This window comes from Vigna unguiculata, chromosome 9 (genome assembly GCF_037176805.1).
Source record: "Vigna unguiculata cultivar grain cowpea cultivar isolate G323 ecotype 2 chromosome 9, ASM3717680v1, whole genome shotgun sequence".
In the NCBI taxonomy this organism is placed as follows: Eukaryota; Viridiplantae; Streptophyta; class Magnoliopsida; order Fabales; family Fabaceae; genus Vigna; species Vigna unguiculata.
Genome location: NC_140800.1, coordinates 18,781,761 through 18,808,953, shown reverse-complemented (window position 1 = coordinate 18,808,953; position 27,193 = coordinate 18,781,761). Strand labels below are relative to the sequence as shown.

At 38.5% G+C, this 27,193-nt stretch overlaps 1 protein-coding gene and 1 non-coding gene across 2 annotated transcripts; one reads left to right on the top strand and one right to left on the bottom strand.

Annotated features, from left to right (window-relative positions):
- Window positions 1–3,953: 3,953 nt before the first annotated feature.
- Window positions 3,954–9,478, top strand: LOC114191308 (uncharacterized). Its single transcript, XM_085666071.1, has 3 exons — window positions 3,954–6,311; window positions 6,803–6,822; window positions 8,895–9,478. Exons 1-3 carry the CDS (start codon window positions 4,079–4,081, stop codon window positions 9,345–9,347), a joined length of 2,706 nt encoding a protein of 901 aa, XP_085522197.1. The 5' UTR covers window positions 3,954–4,078; the 3' UTR covers window positions 9,348–9,478.
- Window positions 4,469–4,575, bottom strand: LOC114165583 (small nucleolar RNA R71). The gene has a single exon (XR_014984737.1). It is a non-coding gene; the product is annotated as a small nucleolar RNA R71 (small nucleolar RNA).
- Window positions 9,479–27,193: the final 17,715 nt, after the last annotated feature.

The window sequence follows — 27,193 nt, the reverse complement described above, 5'->3', positions numbered from 1 at the left end:
GAGGACAATCCTGGTGAAAAGAGATCTAAAGTTAGGGGGAGGTGGATAAATTATGATAGAGCAGCCATCAGTGAATTTCTTGGTAACCCACTACCTTTACAACCAGGGCAACTCTTGTTGTGACTTCACAACAAGAAGGAGGAGTCATGAACCTTATGACGAAAATGCAGTGGTCCTCCTTATATGCGCTGCAAATCGATCTTATCAAGTCGGACCCACTGGAAATCCCCTCAGAATTCTAAGAGGGGATATGAAAACATTAGTCCAAGTCTGGACCACATTCTTACTTGCAAACATAGTGCCCATTGGTCATGTGTCAGACTTGAACGTGCCTAGATGTCATCTCCTTTATTGCATAATGAGGGAGGATCTCACTGTTGACGTCGCCACAATTATATCTGAAGAGATCCACAAATTTGTGAGATACGAAGTCAACAGTAGGAATGACAAGGCAAAAGGTGCTTTGGGTTTTCCGGCCTTGATCACAGCTCTTTGCCAGGAACAAGGGGTGGAGGTAGACCTAACTGAAAAGATAAGACCTTCAATTACCAAGAAATTCATTGAACATTTTTGTACTCACCCAGAGGACTTGGAGCAGCAAGAAGAGCCCCAGTTGGACCAACAAGCTGAAGACCAACCAGCTGAAGACCAACCAGCAAGAGAAGAACAACAAACAGGGCCCACACAGCAACCTCAGCTCAACATGAATAATGAATTGCTTGAGCAGATGAGATATCTGAGGTTGCAGATGGAGCACACTCACCAGCAAAATGCTTCTATTCATAGAGGACAACTCCACCTTCAGGAGTACCTCTATCACAATGTCCGCGGACCATACCCAGTCATAACTCCACCAGAATTCTTCACTTATCTACAGTGGCCTGGGGACAGTCCTATTTTCTCAGGGGGAGGTGGACCTGATGCAGGTGAGGGACCATCAGGAGCTGCTGACACAGATGGAGCAGACATTGAGGATGAGATTGATTTTGGAGGAGATTGATTCACAGCACCATTCCACCCTTCAAACTCTATAAATACGGTTTCATTGTTCTTTTTCTTTTAGTATTCTGCAGTATTTATGTAATTACTACTATTTTGCTTTAGTTGTTTTGGCTAGAATGTTATATTATCTAGTTAATTAACTGTTTAACTTTACCTTTTGGCTTAGTATTTTGTGCATAATACTTAGAGACAGTTAAAATTTTTTGGGAATCATTTTGAAAATCTTTCTTGAGGAAATTGGTTAAAGAGAAATCTGATTTCAATAAGTATCCTGAGTCTAGAACAACTGAGTGAACTGAACACAGAGGTGAAAAAAGGAAATTTTGGTTGAATTCATAATTAAATAGAATTAGGATATTAGTGCTGCATAGTTAGTCAAGATAATCAGTTGTAACAACAAGTGAGATACCAAGGAAATAAACCAGAAAACCCAGTGAGTGTGTGAATCCTTAAACAGTTTGAGTGTTTCCACTGTTTGTTGACAAATTGATATTGCTTGAGTTTTCATTTAATAACATCACATTTGAAGCATGGAAATGATTAAGGCAATTTTGTTGAATTTATAACTCAGTGCCAAATAGCCAACCTGTAAATAATCATCCTTTGTTGATAGCCCATTTGAGCCTAATTGTTTGAATTATGCACCTTAACCTTAACTTGAATTATTATCCTTTCCCTTTGCACACTTAGGGATAGAGAGCATAGGTGTATTTTTCAACTGTAAGGGTAATTGGTTGGTAGAATTGCACTTAAGGAAGAAAAGGGCTGAGTATCATAATTCACTCTCTAGTATTGTGTAGGAATGTATACATTTACTCAAAAAAAAAAAGGAAAGAAAAGAAAACAACAAAAAGAGATAAGAGTGAATTATGAATGAAAAAGAAACTTGGTGTATTGAGGTCTGAATTGTGAGGAATGGAGAGTAGAATTGGGTTTGAATTGTAGTTATGCTCTCTTTTCTAAGTTGTGCTTTTGGTAATCTTGGAAAACCATTATTCTTGAAAGCCTAGCCTCATTACAACCTTGAAAAGACCTTAAGATCCATGCTGAATGTGTGTTTGTGGTTAAATTGAAAATGACTAGCAATTTTGATTTGTTGAAATCCAGTGGAAAATGAGAAAAACACATGCCTGTGAGATTTAAGAGAGAATTTCCTTGGTTAGAATCATTTGTTCTTACAATTGGTTTTCCTGAAAAATTAGTTGCACTCTTATCCTACTGTTGTTTGATAATTGGATTCACCATTTGCTTCTGATTTTGAATCTGTGGTTTGGAATGCAAAAGTTGTCTGGACAAGAATTGTGAAAATGATTTCTCAATAACCAATTTCATTTTTAGTTTTGAATGGCTGTTGATTTTGTTACTTTGCTTAAGGACAAGCAAGATGCTAGGTTGGGGGGAGTTGATAAGTGCCAAAATTCAGTAAAGATTCATAACAAACTCTGGCACTTATGCTTTAAATTTGTGTTCATTTCATATTGATTCTCCCTAAATCTAAGTTTCAGTCACATGCTTCCAAGTTTTGAATTAAAGAAATCATTTGATCCTATTTTGTGTGTTTTTCAGGAGAGATTAAAGAGAACTCAAGAAGAGTGAAGGAGAAAGCAAGAAATAGAGAAGAAAAGGAGGAAAATCTGCTACAGGTCGCTCAGAACTAAGGTGTTTCGCTCAAGCTAGGACAAGCTCGCCCAAAAGTTAAAGTCTTCTCGCCTAAGCGAGACACTTGCCGCCTTTCTCGCTCAAGCGAGCTTGATCTCGCTTAAGCGAGATTTCGTGAAGAAGCCATGCCAGTTTTTCAATTCTCGCCTAAGCAAGAACATGGTCGCCCAAGCGAGACATTCCTTCAACGTGAAGAAATCTATCTCGCCTAAGCGAGAATGAGTGGCCCAAGCGAGACCCTTCCTTCATGCTGAAGTACTCTATCTCGCCCAAGCGAGATTCAGTAGCCCAAGCGAGAGTTCGGGCTGTATATATATTTTGGAGGTTCAGAACTGCAGGGTGGCTTGGAATTTTGGGAGAGAAGAGGTCCGTGCTGCAGAGTTGATACCAGGAGCATCAGTTTCTCATTTTCTTCTTCTTCTTCTTAGCTCATAGGATTTTGATAGCTACCATGAGTGGCTAATCTTCTCCGTGGGATTGAATGTAATCTACTCGAACTTGAATGTAATCTGGTGATATTTATATATAGCATTTCTGTTTTACTCAGTATTGGTATTATTGTTCTACTCTTAATGCTTACTTCTATCTGATCAATAAATGTTTTGATTTTGATTTTTAGATCTGACTGGAAAGTATTTCTGAAAATCTGATTTGAACAATGATACTTGATATACTGTGATGCTAGGAATAGATCTCAATATATCAATTGCTTTTAACACTCGACCGTAATGCTGGATAGTTTGTTGAATATGTGAGGAATCAATATTCAGAAAACCAATCTTATGAATTTTATACGCGAGGGATCGGTATAAATGATTTTTGAGTGTGCATCAATATTGGTATTTTCAGATGTTATATTTTATATTCATCCAAATTACAGACAAGGGAGATAGATGAAATTCAATCCCAGTTTCTTTTACTGTATTTTTCTAAACTTTTCCGCTTTTACTGTATTAATTTTATGCAAAGGTTAATGTCAAATCAAATTTAAAATCTCTGTATATATATGCTGATCGAGATAATTAATTATTTCAACTGAATCCGTTCCTCGTGGGTTCGACACTCTTACTTCAAATCATTATACTACAGTTGACTTTTGGTACGCTTGCCAAGAGATTCAACAAGTATTTTTGGCGCCGTTGCTGGGGAACGGTGTTCTTTTGAAATTTCTAGTTATCTCATCCAGCTTTGTGTATATTTTTCTTTATTAGATAGCTTATTAAATTTTCCCTTTATACTAATCCTTGCTTGAGCTGTTTGATTTATGCTCTTAAGAGGTTAGGTTACTGAAGATCGATTAGCATTTGACCCGGAGATAGAAAAGACAGCTAGAAGGAACAGAGGCAAAAGCAAAAAGAAGCAAGGAAAGACAAGGGAAGAATCTTCCAGTACTTCCATCACACCTCAATCAGAAAACATGGAGAATCAGAGACCAGCTCCAGCCAGGAAGACACTTGGAGACTATGCTATGCAACAAGGGCCGAGATATTTTTCTAGCATAGCAATACCATCCACCACTAAAACTCTGGAGATGAAGCCAGCTTTCCTCAGCTTGATCAGTTCTCATCAATTCACTGGAATGGATAATGAAGATCCATACACTCATCTCTCTACATTCTATGAATTGATAGGAACCATGGGCTTTCAAGAAGGAGATCTTGAGCATGTATACATGCGGTTGTTTCCTTTTTCTTTGGCAGGTAAAGCAAAGGAATGGCTTAAGTCACATCCAAATCAGAGTTTGAATAGTTGGAAGGATGTTGAGGAGAAGTTTTTGAACAGATTCTTTCCACCATCTCGCTACATCAAAGCCAAAGCTGATGTTTCAATGTTTAGGCAAGGACCAGATGAACCATTCTGTGAAGCTTGGGAGCGGTTCAATTCCTTATTGAGGAAATGCCCAAATCACGGATTTGAGGATATTGCTCAGTTGAACATATTCTGTAATGGTCTGAGGCCTGACACCAAGATGATATTAGATGCAGCAGCAGGTGGAACAATGATGAGTGTAGATGCAGAACAAGCAACAAGAATCATTGAGGCATTAGCATCCACAGATCATCAAGCTCAGCATAATAGGCAAACTGTTCAGAGGAAGGGAGTGCTTGATCTTAGTACTACAGATGCGATCTTAGTTCAGAATAAGATTCTGACTCAACAGATTGAAGCACTGACAAAGCAGATGTCTAAATTACCAGAGCAGTTGCAAGTTGTGCAATCTTCTCCTAGTCAACAACCCATGAGATGTGACTTCTGTGGAGGAGATCATCCAAATGGTCATTGTTCTTATCAGAGTAGCTCACAAGGAGAAGTTCAATATGTGAGCAACCAAGGAAGACCAGGAAATTTCTCCAACAATAACAACTTTTCACAGGGGTGGAGAAACAATCCAAATCAGAATTTTGGATGGAAGCAAGATGCTGGTCCTTCAAACAGACAACCTCCTTATCAACAACAACAACAACATTATCCTTCGGTGCATGACAGAACATCTAAACTGGAGGATACTTTGGAAAAGTTTATGCAAGCTTCTTTGACTAATCAGAAGAATACAGAAGCTTCAATCAGAAATCTTGAAACACAGGTTGGACAGTTGGCAAAACAATTATCAGATCAGCAGACAAGTCAATTTTCAGCCAACACACAGACTAATCCAAAGGAGCATTGTAAATCTATTACCACTCGAAGTGGTAAAGTTGTGGGAAGAGAGATTGGAGACAACCTGGGTGTAGAGGAGGAGGTGTTGGAGGAAAAAGAGAGAGAGAATGAAAAAAATGAGTGTGAGGGAGAGGAAGAAAAAAATAAAAGAGAGTTTGTAAATAAGAGAGAAGAAAAGGAAGAAAAAAATAAAAGTGAGGAGAAAAAGAGGGAGAAGGGTGAGAAACAGGTGCCTCAGTTGAAGAGCCTACCATACCCTCAAAATCCCTCCAAAAAAGACAAGGAAAGGCAGTTTGCAAGATTCATGGACATTTTCAAGCGACTGCAGATTAACATCCCCTTTGTGGAAGCTATGGAGCAGATGCCGACATATGCAAAATTCATGAAAGAGCTCCTAACAAAAAAGAGAAGATTCTCTGAAGAGACAGTGGAGCTTGAAGCAGGGTGTAGTGCTATAATTCAGAAATCATTACCTCAGAAATCTAAAGACCCTGGGAGCTTCACTATTCCAGTTACAATCGGGACATTACCAGTGGGAAAGGCATTGCTTGATCTGGGTGCCAGTATAAATCTGATGCCTTTGTCTATGCTAAAGAGAATAGGAGATCTGGAAGTGAGGCCTACACGGATGACATTACAGCTAGCTGACAGATCCATGAAGTATCCCTATGGTGTGGTAGAGGATGTCTTGGTTAAGGTTGACAAATTCATGTTCCCAATTGATTTTGTAGTAATGGATATTGAGGAAGACACTGAAGTTCCTCTAATACTGGGAAGACCTTTCATGAAGACGGCCAAGGTCATTATTGATGTCGATGATGGCAAATTAAAGGTCAGGGTGCAAGATGATGAAGTCAACTTTAATGTATTTGAAGCAATGCAGCACCCGAAGGACAAGCAACAATGCTTCAGGATGGATGTGATAGATGAAATTTTTCTATCATCCAGGAAACAATTGACAAAGGCAAGCCCATTAGAAAAAGCTTTAATTGGTGCTTGTGATGATCTGGAGGAAGATGAAGAAAAGGAAATTGATGAATACCTAACACATCTGAATTCAACAAAAGAAATTGAATCAAATGATATACAGCCAGAGAAATTGCAGCAAGAAAATAGAACTGAAAGTCAGAAGCTGGAGCTAAAGGTATTACCTCCTCATTTAAAATATGTGTTTCTTGCAGATGGAGGTAACAAACCAGTGGTGATTAGTAGTGCTTTAACGGCTTCTGAAGAAGAAAAGTTGATTTCAGTTCTTAAAGCCAACGAGGGTGCAATAGGTTGGACTTTATCTGATCTTAAAGGAATCAGTCCATCCTACTGTATGCACAAAATTCATATGGAGCAAGACTACAAGCCTGTAGCACAGCCTCAGCGGCGATTGAATCCAACCATGAAAGAGGTGGTCAAGAAAGAAGTAATGAAGTTACTTGATGCAGGTATGATCTATCCAATCTCTGACAGTGCCTGGGTCAGCCCGGTCCAGGTAGTTCCAAAAAAAAGGAGGTATGACTGTTATTTGTAATGATAAAAATGAATTAATTCCTACTAGAACAGTCACAGGTTGGAGAATGTGTATAGATTATAGAAAATTAAATCAGGCCACTAGGAAAGATCATTTTCCTTTACCTTTCATGGATCAAATGCTAGAAAGGTTAGCAGGGCAAGCTTTCTATTGTTTTCTGGATGGATATTCTGGTTATAATCAAATTGCAGTGGATCCAGAAGACCAAGAAAAAACTGCTTTTACTTGTCCTTTTGGTGTGTTTGCTTACAGGAAAATGCCGTTTGGATTGTGTAACGCACCAGCAACCTTTCAACGATGCATGCTTGCAATTTTCTCGGACTTGGTGGAAAAATGCATAGAAGTCTTTATGGACGACTTCTCTGTATTTGGGGCTTCATTTGATCAATGCCTGGAAAACTTAAACACCGTACTGAAGCGGTGTGTTGATACTAATCTGGTTTTGAATTGGGAAAAGTGCCATTTTATGGTAACTGAAGGTGTGGTGCTGGGCCACAAAATCTCTGCTAAAGGTATTGAAGTTGATAAAGCTAAAGTGGAGATCATTGAAAAGCTGCCACCACCCAAAAATGTAAAGGGTATCAGGAGTTTTTTAGGTCATGCTGGGTTCTACAGACGATTCATCAAAGATTTCTCCAGAATTGCCAAACCACTCAGCAATCTGCTCAACAAGGATACACCTTTTAATTTTGATGTTGAATGTTTGCATGCATTTGAATTGTTAAAACAGAAATTGGTTTCAGCTCCTGTGATAATTGCTCCTGATTGGAATTTAGGCTTTGAGTTAATGTGTGATGCAAGTGACTATGCCATAGGAGCAGTTTTAGGACAGAGGAAATCCAAAGTTTTTCATGCTATACACTATGCTAGCAAAGTCCTTAATGAAGCTCAAATTAATTATGCAACAACTGAAAAGGAATTGCTAGCTATAGTTTATTCATTGGAAAAATTTAGAGCATATTTGATTGGTTCATCTGTCACTGTATATACTGATCATGCTGCAATTAAATATTTGTTAACCAAATCTGATTCAAAACCAAGACTAATTAGATGGATCTTATTGTTGCAGGAATTTGATTTGGTGATCAAGGACAAAAAGGGAAGTGAAAACTTTGTAGCTGATCATCTGTCTAGATTGGTTAATACTGAGGTGACCAACACTCAATCAGAGGTGCAGGAGGAGTTTCCTGATGAAAAATTGATGATGGTGCAAGAAAGGCCATGGTTTGCTGACATGGCCAATTTCAAAGCTGCAGGGGTCATACCTGAAGATTTTAATTGGCACCAGAAGAGGAAATTCCTGAAAGATGCACACCAATATGTATGGGATGATCCTCATTTGTTCAAAATTGGAGCTGATCAATTGTTGAGAAGGTGTGTATCCGATGATGAGGCAAAAAGCATTCTGTGGCACTGTCATAATTCCCCATATGGAGGGCACTTTAATGGAGAGAGGACAGCTGCAAAAGTCCTCCAGTCTTGATTTTATTGGCCCACCTTATTCAAAGACGCACACAAATATGTGCAACACTGCAACAGTTGTCAGAGAATAGGGGGAATCTCAAAAAGACATGAAATGCCACTGAATATCATTTTAGAGGTTGAGGCTTTTGATTGTTGGGGAATTGACTTTGTGGGACCACTGCCATCTTCTTTCTCAAATGAATACATTTTGGTGGCAGTTGATTATGTGACGAAGTGGGTTGAAGCAGTAGCAGCTCCTAAGGCCGATGCCAAAACTGTAATCAAATTTCTCAAGCGGAACATCTTTTGCAGGTTTGGTACTCCAAGAGTTTTGATTAGTGATGGTGGTTCACACTTTTGCAATGCTCAACTTCAGAAATGTTTGGAACATTATGGAGTGCGGCATAAAATTGCATCACCTTATCATCCACAGACCAATGGACAAGCGGAGGTGTCAAACAGGGAAATCAAGCGTATTCTAGAGAAGACTGTAGCATCTTCAAGAAAAGATTGGTCGATGAAGTTGGATGATGCACTCTGGGCATACAGAACTGCTTATAAATCTCCCACAGGTTTATCCCCATTCCAGCTGGTATATGGTAAGTCATGTCACTTACCGGTTGAACTGGAGCACAAGGCATTCTGGGCCTTGAAATTCTTGAATTTTGATCCAAAGGCAGCAGGAGAAAAGAGAAAATTACAGCTGCAAGAATTGGAAGAAATGAGACTCAGCGCTTATGAGTCCTCTAAGCTCTACAAGGAAAAGATGAAAGCGTATCATGACAAGAAAATTCTCAAAAGAGAATTTTATCCTGGTCAATCAGTGTTATTGTTCAATTCCAGGTTGAGGCTATTCCCTGGAAAGCTAAAATCAAAATGGTCAGGACCATTTCTTGTCAAGAATGTGAGACCTTATGGAGCCAATGAACTAGAGGATCCCGAATCTAAAAGGAGCTGGGTTGTAAACGGGCAAAGGTTGAAGCCCTATCTTGGTGGTGAGATTGATAGGCTCGCCACAATCATTCAACTTGATGAACCTTAAATGAAACAGGCGTCAGGCTCGTGACGTTAAACAAGCGCTTCCTGGGAGGCAACCCAGTGTTTTAATTATGTTTTTGCACTTCAATTTCATCTTTTGTGTGATTAAATGTGTTTGTGTATGTAATTATGTGTTTGTGTTTATAGCTCTATGTTTGTGTGTAAAAAGGTGAATTTTAGCATCCAATCATCTCAATAAGGCAAACCATGCAATTTTGGTTGTTTTTAAACAAAATTGGTATGCTAGGCATGGGAATGAGTTTTGGTGCCAGAATTGAGATCATCAAATGCTAAAAATTGCCTTGTTTTGGCCAAATTGTGAAATTTGAGTTTAAAAGCTTGATTTTGAGTTTGTTGATGTGAAACTTTTTGGAATGATAGAGAATTGACTGAAGTATGGTTTGATGCGTGTTTTAGAGTTATTTGGATTGAAAGGATCATGAATCAAGTGAGGAGAAGTTGAGCAAAAATTTGAGAAGTGGCAAAATCAGAGTTTTCCAAAACTGCACAAAATCTCGCCCAAGCTAAACATGTCTCGCCTGGGCGAGATATGCAGAACCTGAGCTAACCAAGTTTGCTGATATACTCGCTTAAGCGAGTAGTATCTCGCCTGGGCGAGAATGCCCTGCATCAGGGGTGTTTTGGGCGAAACAGTCTCGCCTGCGCGAGACTTTTAATTTTTTCCTCCACGCTCATCTCGCTTAAGCGAGAATGGCTCGCTTAAGCGAGAATTCGCGTTTAAGTGAGGGACAGTGGCAGATTTGTTCACTTTCTCTCTTCTCTCCAAACCCTCGCTCACCTTCTCTTCTCTTCAATTTTGAGCGCGCCACAATTCAGTCTTTTCTCTGCATTTTAGCTCCTAATTTTCGGCCTCTCTTTGCTAATTCCTTTTTAAGGTAAACTCTACCTCTCATTCTCTTCAATTTCACCAAGCATAATCACGTTTTTGTGTTTTTGTAAACCCTAGGTAGTATCCATGCTATAATTTGATGCATTTTGTGTTTATACTGTGGGGTTTAGTTTGAATTGATGCTGAAATTGAAAAATGTGGGTTGCTTATGGTTGACTTGTTTCAAAATTTTTCACCATTTGAAAATGCACTCCATGTGTTTGATAAAATGCCCTACTTAAAATGCCATGTTGAAATTGTTCTTGTTTGTGATTGGTTAGTGAATTAAGCTGAATTGGTCATGTTTTTGGTGGTTAATTCTCATACTTGCAGGTCAATGGCTAGAACGAAGACAACAGCTAAACATCCCGTTATTGAAACCAATAAAGGGAAAAGGAGAAGACGTGCAAGCAGCTCTTCTCCTGAAAGGCCAATAATCAACCGTTTTAGAGACCCCGAAAGAGAAGAACGTTATGAAAAGATAAAGAACTGGGTCTTTATCAAAGAAAGAAAGGTGGTTCTACTTCCAGATGAATATGATCCTTTCTTGAATGGCCTTATCAGGAGGAACTGGATGAAGTTGGCTGACCCGCTTCCCAAATTTGACCCAGAAATTGTCAGGGAGTTCTATGCAAATGCTTATTCTGAGGACAATCCTGGTAAAAAGAGATCTAAAGTTAGGGGGAGGTGGATAAATTATGATAGAGCAGCCATCAGTGAATTTCTTGGTAACCCACTACCTTTACAACCAGGGCAACTCTTGTTGTGACTTCACAACAAGAAGGAGGAGTCATGAACCTTATGACGAAAATGCAGTGGTCCTCCTTATATGCGCTGCAAATCGATCTTATCAAGTCGGACCCACTGGAAATCCCCTCAGAATTCTAAGAGGGGATATGAAAACATTAGCCCAAGTCTGGACCACATTCTTACTTGCAAACATAGTGCCCATTGGTCATGTGTCAGACTTGAACGTGCCTATATGTCATCTCCTTTATTGCATAATGAGGGAGGATCTCACTGTTGACGTCGCCACAATTATATCTGAAGAGATCCACAAATTTGTGAGATACGAAGTCAACAGTAGGAATGACAAGGCAAAAGGTGCTTTGGGTTTTCCGGCCTTGATCACAGCTCTTTGCCAGGAACAAGGGGTGGAGGTAGACCTAACTGAAAAGATAAGACCTTCAATTACCAAGAAATTCATTGAACATTTTTGTACTCACCCAGAGGACTTGGAGCAGCAAGAAGAGCCCCAGTTGGACCAACAAGCTGAAGACCAACCAGCTGAAGACCAACCAGCAAGAGAAGAACAACAAACAGGGCCCACACAGCAACCTCAGCTCAACATGAATAATGAATTGCTTGAGCAGATGAGATATCTGAGGTTGCAGATGGAGCACACTCACCAGCAAAATGCTTCTATTCATAGAGGACAACTCCACCTTCAGGAGTACCTCTATCACAATGTCCGCGGACCATACCCAGGCATAACTCCACCAGAATTCTTCACTTATCTACAGTGGCCTGGGGACAGTCCTATTTTCTCAGGGGGAGGTGGACCTGATGCAGGTGAGGGACCATCAGGAGCTGCTGACACAGATGGAGCAGACATTGAGGATGAGATTGATTTTGGAGGAGATTGATTCACAGCACCATTCCACCCTTCAAACTCTATAAATACGGTTTCATTGTTCTTTTTCTTTTAGTATTCTGCAGTATTTATGTAATTACTACTATTTTGCTTTAGTTGTTTTGGCTAGAATGTTATATTATCTAGTTAATTAACTGTTTAACTTTACCTTTTGGCTTAGTATTTTGTGCATAATACTTAGAGACAGTTAAAATTTTTTGGGAATCATTTTGAAAATCTTTCTTGAGGAAATTGGTTAAAGAGAAATCTGATTTCAATAAGTATCCTGAGTCTAGAACAACTGAGTGAACTGAACACAGAGGTGAAAAAAGGAAATTTTGGTTGAATTCATAATTAAATAGAATTAGGATATTAGTGCTGCATAGTTAGTCAAGATAATCAGTTGTAACAACAAGTGAGATACCAAGGAAATAAACCAGAAAACCCAGTGAGTGTGTGAATCCTTAAACAGTTTGAGTGTTTCCACTGTTTGTTGACAAATTGATATTGCTTGAGTTTTCATTTAATAACATCACATTTGAAGCATGGAAATGATTAAGGCAATTTTGTTGAATTTATAACTCAGTGCCAAATAGCCAACCTGTAAATAATCATCCTTTGTTGATAGCCCATTTGAGCCTAATTGTTTGAATTATGCACCTTAACCTTAACTTGAATTATTATCCTTTCCCTTTGCACACTTAGGGATAGAGAGCATAGGTGTATTTTTCAACTGTAAGGGTAATTGGTTGGTAGAATTGCACTTAAGGAAGAAAAGGGCTGAGTATCATAATTCACTCTCTAGTATTGTGTAGGAATGTATACATTTACTCAAAAGAAAAAGGAAAGAAAAGAAAACAACAAAAAGAGATAAGAGTGAATTATGAATGAAAAAGAAACTTGGTGTATTGAGGTCTGAATTGTGAGGAATGGAGAGTAGAATTGGGTTTGAATTGTAGTTATGCTCTCTTTTCTAAGTTGTGCTTTTGGTAATCTTGGAAAACCATTATTCTTGAAAGCCTAGCCTCATTACAACCTTGAAAAGACCTTAAGATCCATGCTGAATGTGTGTTTGTGGTTAAATTGAAAATGACTAGCAATTTTGATTTGTTGAAATCCAGTGGAAAATGAGAAAAACACATGCCTATGAGATTTAAGAGAGAATTTCCTTGGTTAGAATCATTTGTTCTTACAATTGGTTTTCCTGAAAAATTAGTTGCACTCTTATCCTACTGTTGTTTGATAATTGGATTCACCATTTGCTTCTGATTTTGAATCTGTGGTTTGGAATGCAAAAGTTGTCTGGACAAGAACTGTGAAAATGATTTCTCAATAACCAATTTCATTTTTAGTTTTGAATGGCTGTTGATTTTGTTACTTTGCTTGAGGACAAGCAAGATGCTAGGTTGGGGGGAGTTGATAAGTGCCAAAATTCAGTAAAGATTCATAACAAACTCTGGCACTTATGCTTTAAATTTGTGTTCATTTCATATTGATTCTCCCTAAATCTAAGTTTCAGTCACATGCTTCCAAGTTTTGAATTAAAGAAATCATTTGATCCTATTTTGTGTGTTTTTCAGGAGAGATTAAAGAGAACTCAAGAAGAGTGAAGGAGAAAGCAAGAAATAGAGAAGAAAAGGAGGAAAATCTGCTACAGGTCACTCAGAACTAAGGTGTTTCGCTCAAGCTAGGACAAGCTCGCCCAAAAGTTAAAGTCTTCTCGCCTAAGCGAGACACTTGTCGCCTTTCTCGCTCAAGCGAGCTTGATCTCGCTTAAGCGAGATTTCGTGAAGAAGCCATGCCAGTTTTTCAATTCTCGCCTAAGCAAGAACATGGTCGCCCAAGCGAGACATTCCTTCAACGTGAAGAAATCTATCTCGCCTAAGCGAGAATGAGTGGCCCAAGCGAGACCCTTCCTTCATGCTGAAGTACTCTATCTCGCCCAAGCGAGATTCAGTAGCCCAAGCGAGAGTTCGGGCTGTATATATATTTTGGAGGTTCAGAACTGCAGGGTAGCTTGGAATTTTGGGAGAGAAGAGGTCCGTGCTGCAGAGTTGATACCAGGAGCATCAGTTTCTCATTTTCTTCTTCTTCTTCTTAGCTCATAGGATTTTGATAGCTACCATGAGTGGCTAATCTTCTCCGTGGGATTGAATGTAATCTACTCGAACTTGAATGTAATCTGGTGATATTTATATATAGCATTTCTGTTTTACTCAGTATTGGTATTATTGTTCTACTCTTAATGCTTACTTCTATCTGATCAATAGATGTTTTGATTTTGATTTTTAGATCTGACTGGAAAGTATTTCTGAAAATCTGATTTGAACAATGATACTTGATATACTGTGATGCTAGGAATAGATCTCAATATATCAATTGCTTTTAACACTCGACCGTAATGCTGGATAGTTTGTTGAATATGTGAGGAATCAATATTCAGGAAACCAATCTTATGAATTTTATACGCGAGGGATCGGTATAAATGATTTTTGAGTGTGCATCAATATTGGTATTTTCAGATGTTATATTTTATATTCATCCAAATTACAGACAAGGGAGATAGATGAAATTCAATCCCAATTTCTTTTACTGTATTTTTCTAAACTTTTCCGCTTTTACTGTATTAATTTTATGCAAAGGTTAATGTCAAATCAAATTTAAAATCTCTGTATATATATGCTGATCGAGATAATTAATTATTTCAACTGAATCCGTTCCTCGTGGGTTCGACACTCTTACTTCAAATCATTATACTACAGTTGACTTTTGGTACACTTGCCAAGAGATTCAACACATGTCTAGCCTCGGCGAATGATGAAGGATTATCTTGTTTCCTTTTAATATTATGAAGATGGTGAAGAGTTGTTTAAGGAAAACTTAAGGAAATCCCCATTGGACATTAAGATAGCAAGCTATCTAGATGTGAAGGTTCCTTTCCAAGAGTTCAATAGGAGAAGAGATAGTTTAAGGTGTTTAGAAACAAAAATAGCAGGAACACCACCAAAAACGAAAATGCATTGAAAGAAGAAGAACAAATAAAATGAAAAAGAAGATAGTAGTGGTGATGGAAGTGGAGCACGCCACTCATAGAGGGGGCAAAGCCAAAGCAAGCTCTAGAGATGAGTGTATGGTGTCGCCACTTGCATAGCAAGATAAGGCAAGAGTTTTTCCTCTCCTTGGGAGGAGGGATAGCTCACAAAAAAATAGGTTGAAAACAAAAGTGTTTAGATTCAAAGTATTCAACCCTTTTACATGTCTAGGAGCATCCCTTATATAGAATAGTTTAGGGGCCTCTAAGCAAATAAAAGATACCTAAGGATGTCTCTACAAAAACCTAACCCTAGCTTCTAGAAACTAGGTCAAATAAGGTTACAAAAAATGAGAGACAAAAGAGCTAACTATGGTGTGTGCAAGGCTTATTTCGTTCTAGCACAAAAGGAGACAAAGAATGTGTCTCATATGTCTCCAAAAAGTGGCCAAAGTGTGCTAAAAACAAAGGAGACCAATGGTACATAGGTACATTTGCTTCATGTCTTTTACTTTATGCTTTATGTCTTTGCTTTACTCTCTCCTCCACATCATTTATGCTCCCCAATCACCATGCGCCACCTAGCATTGCTTTCTTACTCCTAATTAACCTACAAAGCAAATAAACATAGAGTAACATGTTGGCTTAAGTCAAGTCAATTATAGTCAATAAGTCAAACCTAGTCAAAGGTCAACAAGTCAATTAAAGTTGATTCAACTAAGTCAACTTTGGGAATAAAAAAATAACAAACACAAATGAAAGGGATGAATGATTAGTGAACTTCCTTTCTAAACATGCTTAGTCTTCTTAAGCATGTGCCTCCATCCTTGGTTGGGGTCAATCCTTCATCATCATCCCCTCCTTTGAGAGAATTTGACCACAAATTCTTTAAGCCTTTGTAGATGGAGCTTGACTTGATTTGGGGGAGGATTTGCACCTCCCTTTTTTGAGCTCTTGTTCCATCCTTTCTAAGGATACTACCCTTAGCTTTGGTTAGGCCATCTTTATTTTCTAGACTACTCTTCCTCTCTTACTTGTCCTTTGGGCCTTCCTTTTTGGCTTGGGAAGAGAAGGAAGGGTGATGTACATCTTGCTTTGGAAGAATTTTTTTGTAGGCAAGTAACACCTTAGTGAAAGCTTGCCCCTTTTCTTTTTCTTCTTTATCTTTTCTTATTATATTTCTATCCTTATTAACCTCTTGAGGTGATAGAGGTTGTAAAGTGGTCCTTTTCCCATTTATCAAGAAAATGTATTGGTTGGTATGACCATCATGTAAAGTTTGTTTATCAAATTGTCATGGCCTACCTAGTAAGATATGTGTGACTTCCATGGGAACAACATCACATAACACCTCATCTTTGTAGCTTCCTATAGAGAAGTTAATTAGGACTTGTTTATTGACATCTATTTATCCCTCTTTACTTATCCAAGCAAGCTTGTAGGGCTTAGCATGAGGAATGGTCTCTAAGCTAAGCTTTTCCACCAACCTTGTGCTAGCTATATTGTACTACTTCCTCCATCAATAACTAGAGAGCAAACCTATTTGTTAATTTTGCATCTAGATTGAAAAAGGTTTTCTCTTTGAGTTGGCTCAATCTCACTTTGATCTTGACCTATCATGCGTCTTAATAACATAGGGTCTTTCTAAAAAAATTTAGTTTTACTAGAGGAAGAAGATTCTTTTGAAAGAGAATGGGGAGATGAGTGTTCACTTTCAACATCATTACTCTTCTTTAAGATCAAGGTCCTTTTGGTTGGGCAATTTAAAGCAACGTGATTATAACCCAAACATTTAAAACATTTAATGGAACTTGATCTTTGAGAAGTGGAATGGTGAATGTGATCACTTGGTGACTTACTTTTACTTGGTGGTTCTTGATGAGAGTTAGAAGGGAACTTATCATGTTTCTTTTTATCATTTTCCTTCCATGAGTGACTAAAGTAGTGGTTGGGTGCGTAACTCTTCTTTGCCCTTCTTTTTCTTTTCAATTGAATTGCAATCTCAAAGGCAAGTGTGAAAACATTTTCAAGAATGGAGTACTCATACAACTCTACTTGGTCTTGTATGTCTCTCCTAAGACCACTCACAAATCTTTTTATTTTCTCTTTGTTAGTTTCTTTTATTTCAACCCTATGCATTTAAGACTCTAATTCTTTAAAGTACTCACTCACACTCATAGAACCTTGTTGAAGCCTTTGGAGCTTCAAAAGAAGTTCCTTCCTATAGGAGGGAGGAACAAATCTAGTGCGCATAAGAGTTTTAATGTCTATCCAAGAAGCCGCGGGTGGCCCTTGGTCATAATTCTTACAAACTTTATGCCACCAAGTATTGGCATACTCCAAAAATCCTAAAACTACTAGATCAACTTGTGCTTGATCCTTTACATGATTTTCATTGAAAAATTGCTCAACTTTAGCTTCCCAATCAATGAAGATTTTGGGATCACTTCCACCATAGAACTTAGGAATCTTTGGAGTTTGCTTCTCTTGTGATGGGTTGCACCTAAAATGCCCTCTTTTCCTAGCTTCTCTTTCTTGCTCTTTAGCTTCAAGCCTTTGAATGTGCTCTTGGATTCTTAGGTCACTTTGCTCTTTGTCTTTTCTCAATTGTTCAAAGGACTCCTTCCTAGACAACTCCAAATCCCGAAGCAATCTCATCAATGTATTGTTTTTGTTTGGAGTAGGTGCATTTGATGAACTTGCCATGATTCCTACAACAAAACACTCAAAGCCAAAACAAAATAAATGAATTAGGGGTTAGACAACATGAAAACCAAGACCAATTCTAACCCATAATGTAACCCAAGTGTTTAGATCACTCTCCCAAAGTAACAAGGCATGGCTACACTCAAAGCTCCTCCAAGGAGTGAAGAAAACACTTTGTTCAAAAATCCTTTTCTTGCATACAAGTGGCTCGGTTCAAACACTCAAGAATTTCAAGAAGACAAACATACTATGACAAAACCAAGAGTACCTAAAGACAAGCAAGAAAAGCACAAAAACAAGAAATGCTAAACTCTAAAGAAGAAAAGTTTGAGACAAACTTTTAATAAGACTAAAACAAGAAAAGCACATTATAATAATGACATGGAAAATACTTGAACATGCATTCTCTGGTCCTAAATCATGCATACACCAAGAAAGATCATAACCAAGTCAAAGAATAGAACTAATTTGTCAATATCACCCATTTCTCAAGCATGAAAACTAGTAGCATAACACTTAATGACACACACTTTGAGTTCACCAATGAGCAAGTTTGCTCTCGGTTTTTTGACAAATTTTGGTGTAAAAATTTTCTTCGTTTCACAACTAGCTTCATAAAATGATGAGAAAGAGTTTTAGATGGCTTGGACACTTAGTTCCTCAAGTTTTAGGCCAAAATCAATTTCATGGAGCATGTAACATCCCATCAGGATATTACTGATTTAAAATATATAAAACAAATAAAAATATAATACTGCCGCATTTATGAATAACCTTATTTCCCAAAAACGCAGAAATTTAAAATTTATTAAATGATCGGATAAAGTTTATAAACATCCACTCCATAAACCAAAATAACAATGTTATAATTTCACCCATCAGGGTTTACAACATTTTCCAAAAGCAAATAAAGAAAATATAAGAAGTTCCCCCAGTAGAAACCCACTTGCGACTAAGCATCACCGGCTCCACCTGCATCAACATCCTCTGCTCACGTGTACCGCGTACACGATCATCGCCAAACACAAGCAGATAGGGTGAGCTTATAAAAACAACATACATCATAACAGATATCATATAACCAATTAACAGATATAAGCTCCACAAGTATCAAAGTACCATCTCTTAATCAATTCTCTAACGTCTGGCCACAACCAGACCATTCCGGGTCTACCTCTTCTAGTGATTACCCCAAGGTAATTTGTTGCCAAACCAATCGGCCACAACCGACAGAGCACGTGCGGGAACCAATGCCACGGATTACACACCGCAACGCTAGGTGGAGTTCCCAATTACGAACATAGTCCGTAATGTCCTAAGACTACCAAACTCGTCAGCCAACAATTGAGGAGGGCAATCTAACTGGACCCATCCGTACTGGCCCCAACAAGCACACTCACACCGGCAACACTCGCCAACCTGAGCTCAACTCAAGGGTTCCTCGTGTTCATCCGCCATCCCGAACTCAACTCGAGGGATGCCATTCCGAGCTCAACTCAAGGAATGTACATGCTTAACCCCTATCCCGAGCTCAACTCAAGGGATACGTTCTGAGCTCAACTCAGGAACCCAACAATCTTACCTTTTAAGCACCACCAAAAGCTTAGTAGAACACCCTACAAAGTCCAATAACTAAGGCTTACAACAGCCAAATCGCCTAGCGGGGGACACGTACCGCTAGGCGCCATCCGCTTCCAGATCGCCTGGCGGGGGACACGTACCGCCAGGCGCCAAGCGCCTCAAAGTTCACAAAGTTCGTAATCACCGCCTGGCGGGACCGTCTACACCGCCAGGCGGACGCTGTTCCAGGAGCCACTGTTCGTGTCGCCACCGCCTAGCAGAACCAATCCAGCTGCCAGGTGCCATCCAGTCCAGAACCCCACTGGATCCATGCCATCGCCTGGCGATTCCAGTTCCACAGCCAGGCGCCATGATAGTGTTGTGCGTCACCAGTTTCTGATACAGTCTGGCATCCCTTCCCACATCCGCACCATTGGGTTACGTTTCTAATATCCTATAACTTTTATGGTCACCAACAATCGTGAAACCTAATCATCATTCCTTTATTGAGTAGAAATCCCTACCCTATCACTACCCATACAGTTTCCAATTCAAGCTTTCTTAGTTTTACCATATTAGTATTCCCGAATGCCTCACCTTGCATTTACTCCAAGTCAATTGACTTTTGTTATAAGATTCGCGTCACAGTCCAGATACTAGGATACTGATATAGCAGAGTCTTTCGTAAAATCCTCTATATCTCAATATTTAATCAATTCCACATCTAACCACCCAAATTTTTGCTCAATAACTTGCACATAGACCTGTGCTGAAGTATCTAACACACATCTCACCAACCCTATACCATTTTGTTCCTCATACTGTAATATTAATTGTCCAGCCCTCAACACCATTTTCAATTATTTAAGTCTTTATTATTTCTATTCCGCATACACTAGTCGGTATAATCTTTTAACCACTGTTCTGGTTTTAGACCACTTTCACTCAACTTTCATGATGCTATTATATACTTCTTATTGCACCCAACTATCCCATGCCATCAACACACTCAATCTCACCCCACTGACAAGGCGCCTGGCGGCCACCTACGAACTGCCAGGCGGTTCCTGCATTCTCCAAGAACTCCCCTATTTTTAAAATTATGCGAACTTTGGATCTTGCCCCAACTTCCGATTTTCCCACCATTCATCAACTCTATTGATTGCGAATCCCGTTCCTATATTATTCTCTCACTTATTCCACTTAAAGTTTTCCCTTACAAGAACAACCCTAATTCGATGAATATCAAAACTCTCCACTAAACCCATTCAAAACATTGTTTCATCAAATTTAACTATTAGTTAAACTATTTTTTTTTTCATAAATTACAACATTAGATCATCTCTAATCACTGACTCATGGTTTCCCTCCGATCAAAATCCTGTTAAACCACCTCAGAATGACCAAACTCCACATTCCAGCCCCGCGTCGCCTAGCGGGAGTTCATCGCCGCTAGCAAGTGCATAAAAAGAAACCCAGAATGTATAGAACCTTAAGCATCGCCAGGCGGTTTCTGGGAATTTTCCAGAAACATAATAAATCCAACCAGAAATGAACAGAATCAACAACACACATAAATTCAGCAATTCAAATATAGTTATTAAAGTTCTAACGTGTAAAGTCCCCTAACCTGGTTTTTCTCCGCTTAAAGCTTGACGATTAAGTGTCCTCCCTTCACCAATTGGCTCCTTAGCCTTCTCTCTCAATGCAACCCCAAAGATCACCCTCAAAACTCACACACACTCCAAATTTCGTGCTCTCTCTCATTGGTGTATTTTCAGCTTGCCAAACCTTTGCTCTTTACCCACTTTTTCCTTTTTAAAGTGTGCCTAAACCTAGGTTATTAACCTAAAACGAAATTACCACTTAATGGTGGTTAATTCCCATTCATTGCCCCTTTATGGTCTGTTTCACAGCCACCCTTATTCTGCCCTTCCACTAGGATATTCCTCAACTCTTCATATTCAAGCCAAAGCCAAAAATATCAAAAATTAAAGTTTAATATGAGTTCTCCAAGACTGGAAACCACAACCATGCAATTCCCCAAATCAATATCAAACCACTTAACCAATTCAGATTTCATGCTAACAATCATAATTCAATTGTCATATTATTACACAACCTGGTTAGACTATATTAAAATAACAATGAATAATACACAAAAAGGCATACATAGGACTTGAACCCAAGCCCTCTAACACAAACCAAAGTACTCCCAACCACATGAGCTAGCACTTTGCCACGTCATTCCACTCATAATTTAATGTCATAATTAATTCTCCCACCCGCATTTATTAATTATTTATTTATTTAATTAATTAAATTTCGTGGGTCTTACAGAGCATACATCAAGCAAGACATAAAGTGAAAGCAAGATTCAAATACTTGGAAAAACAAGAATAAGAAAACTTCCAGTTAATATATGACATATGACTCAAGCAAAAGTTAGACACATTTAAAGACTCAACATGACATACACAAAGACACAAACATGTAGTTGTCATGCATTTAAACTCATGGCTTAGAGGCTCAAAGACTAAGCATCCAAAGACATGTTATCTAACCACATTTAGGAGCTTAAAGAGGTGCAAAAACTGTAGCCAAACTGCCACAACAAAACCTAAAAATGCTGATTCATGTATTCTTGGTAGATCTGACCTTTGCTCATTAATTGTATCATAACTTTCTCCACAGAACTCCAAATGCGTTGGTTCTTTTTTTTTCTAGAAACTAGACTCGAAGAGCTTTCTTTTGACACCAAAAACGTAATTTTTGGACCGCTGAGCTGGTGCAGTTTAATGTTTTAAAGTCGTTAAGTTTTCTACCAGCACTGTTTTTGTGTGTCATGGAAGTGGATTTGAACCATACCAAGATAGCTACAACAAGACAAGGTTAGCACATGAAAAACACCATATTCAAGATAACCTAGGCTCTAGATACCAAATGATGAAGGAATATCTTGTTCAAGGAAATCCCCACTGGACATTAAGATAGCAAACTATATAGATGTGAAGGTTCCTTTCCAAGAGTTCAATAGGAGAAGAGATAGTTTAAGGTGCTAAGAAACTAAAATAGCAAGAACACAACCAAAAACGAAAATGCATTGAAAGAAGAAGAACAAATAAAATGGAAGAGAATATAGTAGTGGTGATGGAAGTGGAGCACGCCACTCATAGAGGGGGCAAAGCCAAACCAAGCTCTAGAGATGAGTGTATGGTGCCGCCACTTGCATAGCAATATAAGACAAGAGTTTTTCTTCTCCTTGGGAGGAGGGATAGCTCACAAAAAAATAGGTTGAAAACAAGAGTGTTTAGATTCAAAGTATTCAACCCTTTTACATGTCTAGGAGCACCCCTTATATAGAATAGTTTAGGGGCCTCTAAGCAAATAAAAGATACCTAAGGATGTCTCTACAAAAACCTAACCCTAGCTTCTAGAAACTAGGTCAAATAAGGTTACAAAAAATGACAGACAAAAGAGCTAACTATGGTGTGTGCAAGGCCAATTTCGTTCTAGCACAAAAGGAGACAAAGAATGTGTCTCATATGTCTCCAAAAAGTGGCTAAAGAGTGCTAAAAACAAAGGAGACCAAAGGTACATTGGTACACTTGCTTCATGCCTTTTACTTTATGCTTTATGCCTTTGCTTTACTCTCTCCTCCACATCATTTATGCTCCCCAATCACCATGCGCCACCTAGCATTGCTTTCTTACTCCTAATTAACCTACAAAGCAAATAAACATAGATTAACATGTTGGCTTAAGTCAAGTCAACTATAGTCAACAAGTCAAACCTAGTCAAAGGTCAACAAGTGAACTTTGGGAATAAAAAAATAACAAACACAAACGAAAGGGATGAAGGATTAGTGAACTTCCTTTCTACATGATGGCTTCTTCTTGTCTCCATTGAAGCTTGCATGAAGAATGGAGGCTCCATGGATGGTGTTGGATGCGGAAGCATGAAGGAAAGAAGCTTAAGGTGTTTGGTTTGGTGTAGGTGAAAGGATTCTTAAGAGAGGTGAGGCCAACTCCTAAGGAAGAAGACTAGAGTAAACTAGAGAAGAGTTTACTCTAAGGTGAGCTCAAAAGAGATTTGTGCACAAATTTGGGCAGCAATTCATTACCCAATTTCAAGCTAAAAAATACATCTTCTAACCCTTCTATTTATAGGCTAAAATGAGACCAAGGAGTCTCCAAAAAGTGGAGGGAAAAAGGAGTCTAGAAAGTTGAATTTTGGAGCAAAAAAGGAGCATGTGGGAGGTGTGACTTGCCACCTAAGCAAGTCACACTTGTCTTGCCATGGGAAGCTAACTCTCATCCTTGGAGAACAAGTTTGAGAAGCTTCTAGGCTTTTCTAGAGTAGACACACTACTTTTGGCCCATTTGGCCCAATTCCCCTTTTTGTTCTAAAATTACTTCTAAAGCCCAATTTCCTCTAAGGCCCAATACATGGCCCAAAGAAAACCCTATTCTATTGGGCCCAAAATATAAAGCCCAAAATAAAATCATAATTTAGTATTTACAAGCAAAATGTCCTAGGCTAGGTCTTCACATCTTCCTTGGCCCATGTGAAGTTGATCTTGGGCCTTGCATGCGCATTTAAGGCCCATTCCTCTTGTATTCTCCTAGCCATGGCTCTTGTTCTAGGTCCTTTGGCTCGAGGCATCTCATCATCAAACATGCTTAGTCTTCTTAAGCATGTGCCTCCATCCTTGGTTGGGGTCAATCCTTCATCAGTGAAACTAATCAGAGGCTCGCCCAGGTTTTCTGTTCAAGCTATCGCTCAGGCGATAAGTCTTTGTTTTGAGTTACATGTAGTCTCGCTCAGGCGAGAAGGTCTCGCCTAACGGAGAAATCGCAGAGAGCCACTGTTCCCACTCCTCGAGCTCTCGCCTAGGCGAAGGGAGCTCGCCTGAGCAAGGGAAACCTCTCACACGAGTGAGGCCTTTCAGCCTGAGCGAGATCTGGGTGAGAATGCGGCCAAGATCTATTTTCTTCTTTGTTCTTGGGTGTTTGCCACATGTTTTTGTTGGATTGTGATGTTAAAGCATGAAATGAGTGTATTTGCATGTATTGAATGGTATATGGACTGGAATTGATAAGTTTGACATGATCTTGGCATATAACATGTATGGGTTGGTTGGTTATAAAAATGGTATAAACTATGATTCTATATTGGTTGATGGAACACGATGTTGGTGTGGTCAGGACGTAATTCAACGATTGTTTCGTGGTGGTGCCTCATTCGGTCAGGATGTAATTCCATGAATCTCTAGGTGAGATCTCATCGTGGTGCCTCATTCTTAGAACGTAATTCCACAAAGTTCGTGGTGGTACCTCATTATATAATTTAGTAAGGATTCAAAATAAGGATTGCATCATGACACTTTAAAGAGTCAGTTAGTCTCACATAGAGCGTACTGACTCAAGTGGTGAGAGTAGCATGAGGCCTTAGATCTTTGAAGGCTAACCTTGTGAGTGGTAAGGTGAAAGCCATTGGTAATTGGCTTTGCAGAGTAGTAGAGGCCACCGCAAGTGCAAGCATCCGGTGAATTCGACTAATTATATGTATATAGATAAGTCGTGTCTTGAGTCTTAGTGTTTTGTTTGAGAGTCATCACATGCTTGGTTGGTGTATGTATCTTTGACAAATAAATTGTTTTTAATGGTATGATAAATCATTTTCTACTCTAGCTTACCATTTCTGCTTGTTTATATGCTTCATGTGTGGTTTTCTCTTTTTGCGATGATCATCAATTTATTGATGTGAGTAGATGCGAGAACTCCTCGTGGCCAATAGGATAATGGAGCCCATGTAACTCCTTTCTCCTAGAGCATTCACTTTAATACTGTTAAATTGTTTTCTCTAACTTGTTATTGGCATCGTGGTATGCCTTAGTTTCCTTCTAGGTATTTTGAGAAAACTGTAAGGAGTAGTGTTTATACTCTATGAATTTGCCTATTATATTATTCTGTGTGACATTTCATTTAATTAAGGTTATTATTTAAATGGGGTGTTAGAAGGAGAAAATAATTATTTTATTTTGTTAATCAAACAAAATTGTTTCAAACAAGTGTAAACTCATTTTCACAAAGATTAAAAGTATTCTTTTAATCTTGTTTTGGGATATTCTCCTAAATCAGATACCTATTAATGATAAAAACAACCATTTTTATTGTTTCAAAGATTTGATTAAAATATATACTTATTAATATCATTTTCTTTTCTTTATTATAATAAAATCATTTTAATTACATTTCCATTATTTTTAATATTTTAAATATACTTTCTATTTTGTACTCTACCTTTAATTTATTTTGATATTTAGATATATTAATTATAAAATTATAAACTTTTTTTTTCATTTAGAGTAAAATTAATTATTTGTGATTTGTGATTTTTTATTTACACCTTATTCTATTTATCCTATTCGAACAAAATTGAGTATTGACAACATGACTGGTAGAAGATGAAGCTGCAAAAAATGAAGAAGTTGGAGCCAATGATCACAAAGTTGGAGCAAACCAAGATGAAGAAGATGCTTTTGATCCAAAACCTATGGCCATTGAGACTTATCATCCTCTAGAGGATGTTGATCTTACCTATTCACAATTTGAAAGGATGGTTCTCAATCAACTTCAAGAGTTGAATGTGTCATAGAATGCTCATTATGCCTACTACACTACAAGGTTTCAAGACCTGGATGATCAGATCCACAACGTCCGTGACCTCCTCTCCAATGCCTACAATAAAGACAATCCCAGAACAAGTAAAGGGGATGGCTCATAAGTCATGCATTGCATGTTAGTGTTGCATTCATGTGCTTTTTCATCTGCATCCAGTTTTTTAGTCTATTGTTTCTCATTTTCAATCGCTTGATTATATCAGTCTCAACTTCAGTTTGTTATTTTAGTTTCTATCTTTTTATGTCTCACTACTTGTATCCACTATTAGTTGATCTAATCGTTTTTTATTGGTTAATGAATGAAAATTTTATCTTTTCGAAAATAACTAGTGCACTACCTTAATATTATGAATCCAAATGAGGAGAAAAATAAGTAAAAGTGGTTATGTCATGCATTGGATATTAAACCTGGAATGGAACACCTATTGGAACTAAGTAATACAATAAACTAGATCTAAAAGTATGAAGATAAATGATAATAGTGATAAGGGGAGCATGTGCACATGTGAGGTGTATGTATGCTTGTGTGATATTTTTTGTATGTGTATTTGTATATTGGTATCTTGTATGCTAAAGCTTTTCAAGTTTCTCAAAGGATCTTGTCTCATCAATTCAACTCGAGGATGTTGGCTTCATCAAAACATGGGGAGATTGTTAGCATAAGTGACCTTGGTACATGGATTTGATGAAGCAAGTGTATGAGATCACATGAGGTTGATGAAGAATTGATGAAGGTGCATTGATGATCAAGTTTTGTGTTTGTTGAATCTAGAAATCAAGTTAAGATCAGAACCATTTGGGTTTCTAACACTCTACGCATCCAACCATTTTTCTCTTCTGCAGAATGAACCCAACTCATGCTCGTGGAGCGCCGCTAGGGTTCCTACCTCACTTTTCATTTCAAAATTCCTTTCACGTATCCAGCACCCAATTCTGCTACAGGCTTGATCACGCCGCTGTTAGGGTTAGGGTCACGCGAATTCTTCCTTCACGCATTAGGGCTAGGGTTTGCTTGCTTCACCTTAGGGTTAGTGCGGGTTCTTGTTTTCCCTTGCCGTTAGGATAAGTGTTAGACGATACCCATTTTGCTTCTCTTCCGTTTTCTTTTTGGTTGCCATTCCTTCTATAAAATGGCAAGCCATCTAATGTAAAAGCTAGCTTTGATGAATGAGAGAGAGATTTATCCCCTTTCGTCTTAGCTCACCTTCTAGTTGAGGTAATCACCTCCTAGGATCTGAATCAGTGAAAATTCCCCACTGGAACTCAGTCTTCTGCTGCTTGTGTGGTGGATTTTCCACCGAACAATTGACGCTTCACGGTCTTGCGAGGAGTTTCCGCTGAGTATT

Bases quoted from the DNA above. Each gene is read 5' to 3' on its own strand.
- LOC114191308 (XM_085666071.1), top strand. From the start codon at position 4,079: ATGGAGAATCAGAGACCAGCTCCAGCCAGGAAGACACTTGGAGACTAT. The intron at 6,312-6,802 runs GTGCTTGTGATG...AGCCCGGTCCAG, and splicing joins ATTAGAAAAAGCTTTAATTG to GTAGTTCCAAAAAAAAGGAG. The intron at 6,823-8,894 runs GTATGACTGTTA...TCCCCATTCCAG, and splicing joins GTAGTTCCAAAAAAAAGGAG to CTGGTATATGGTAAGTCATG.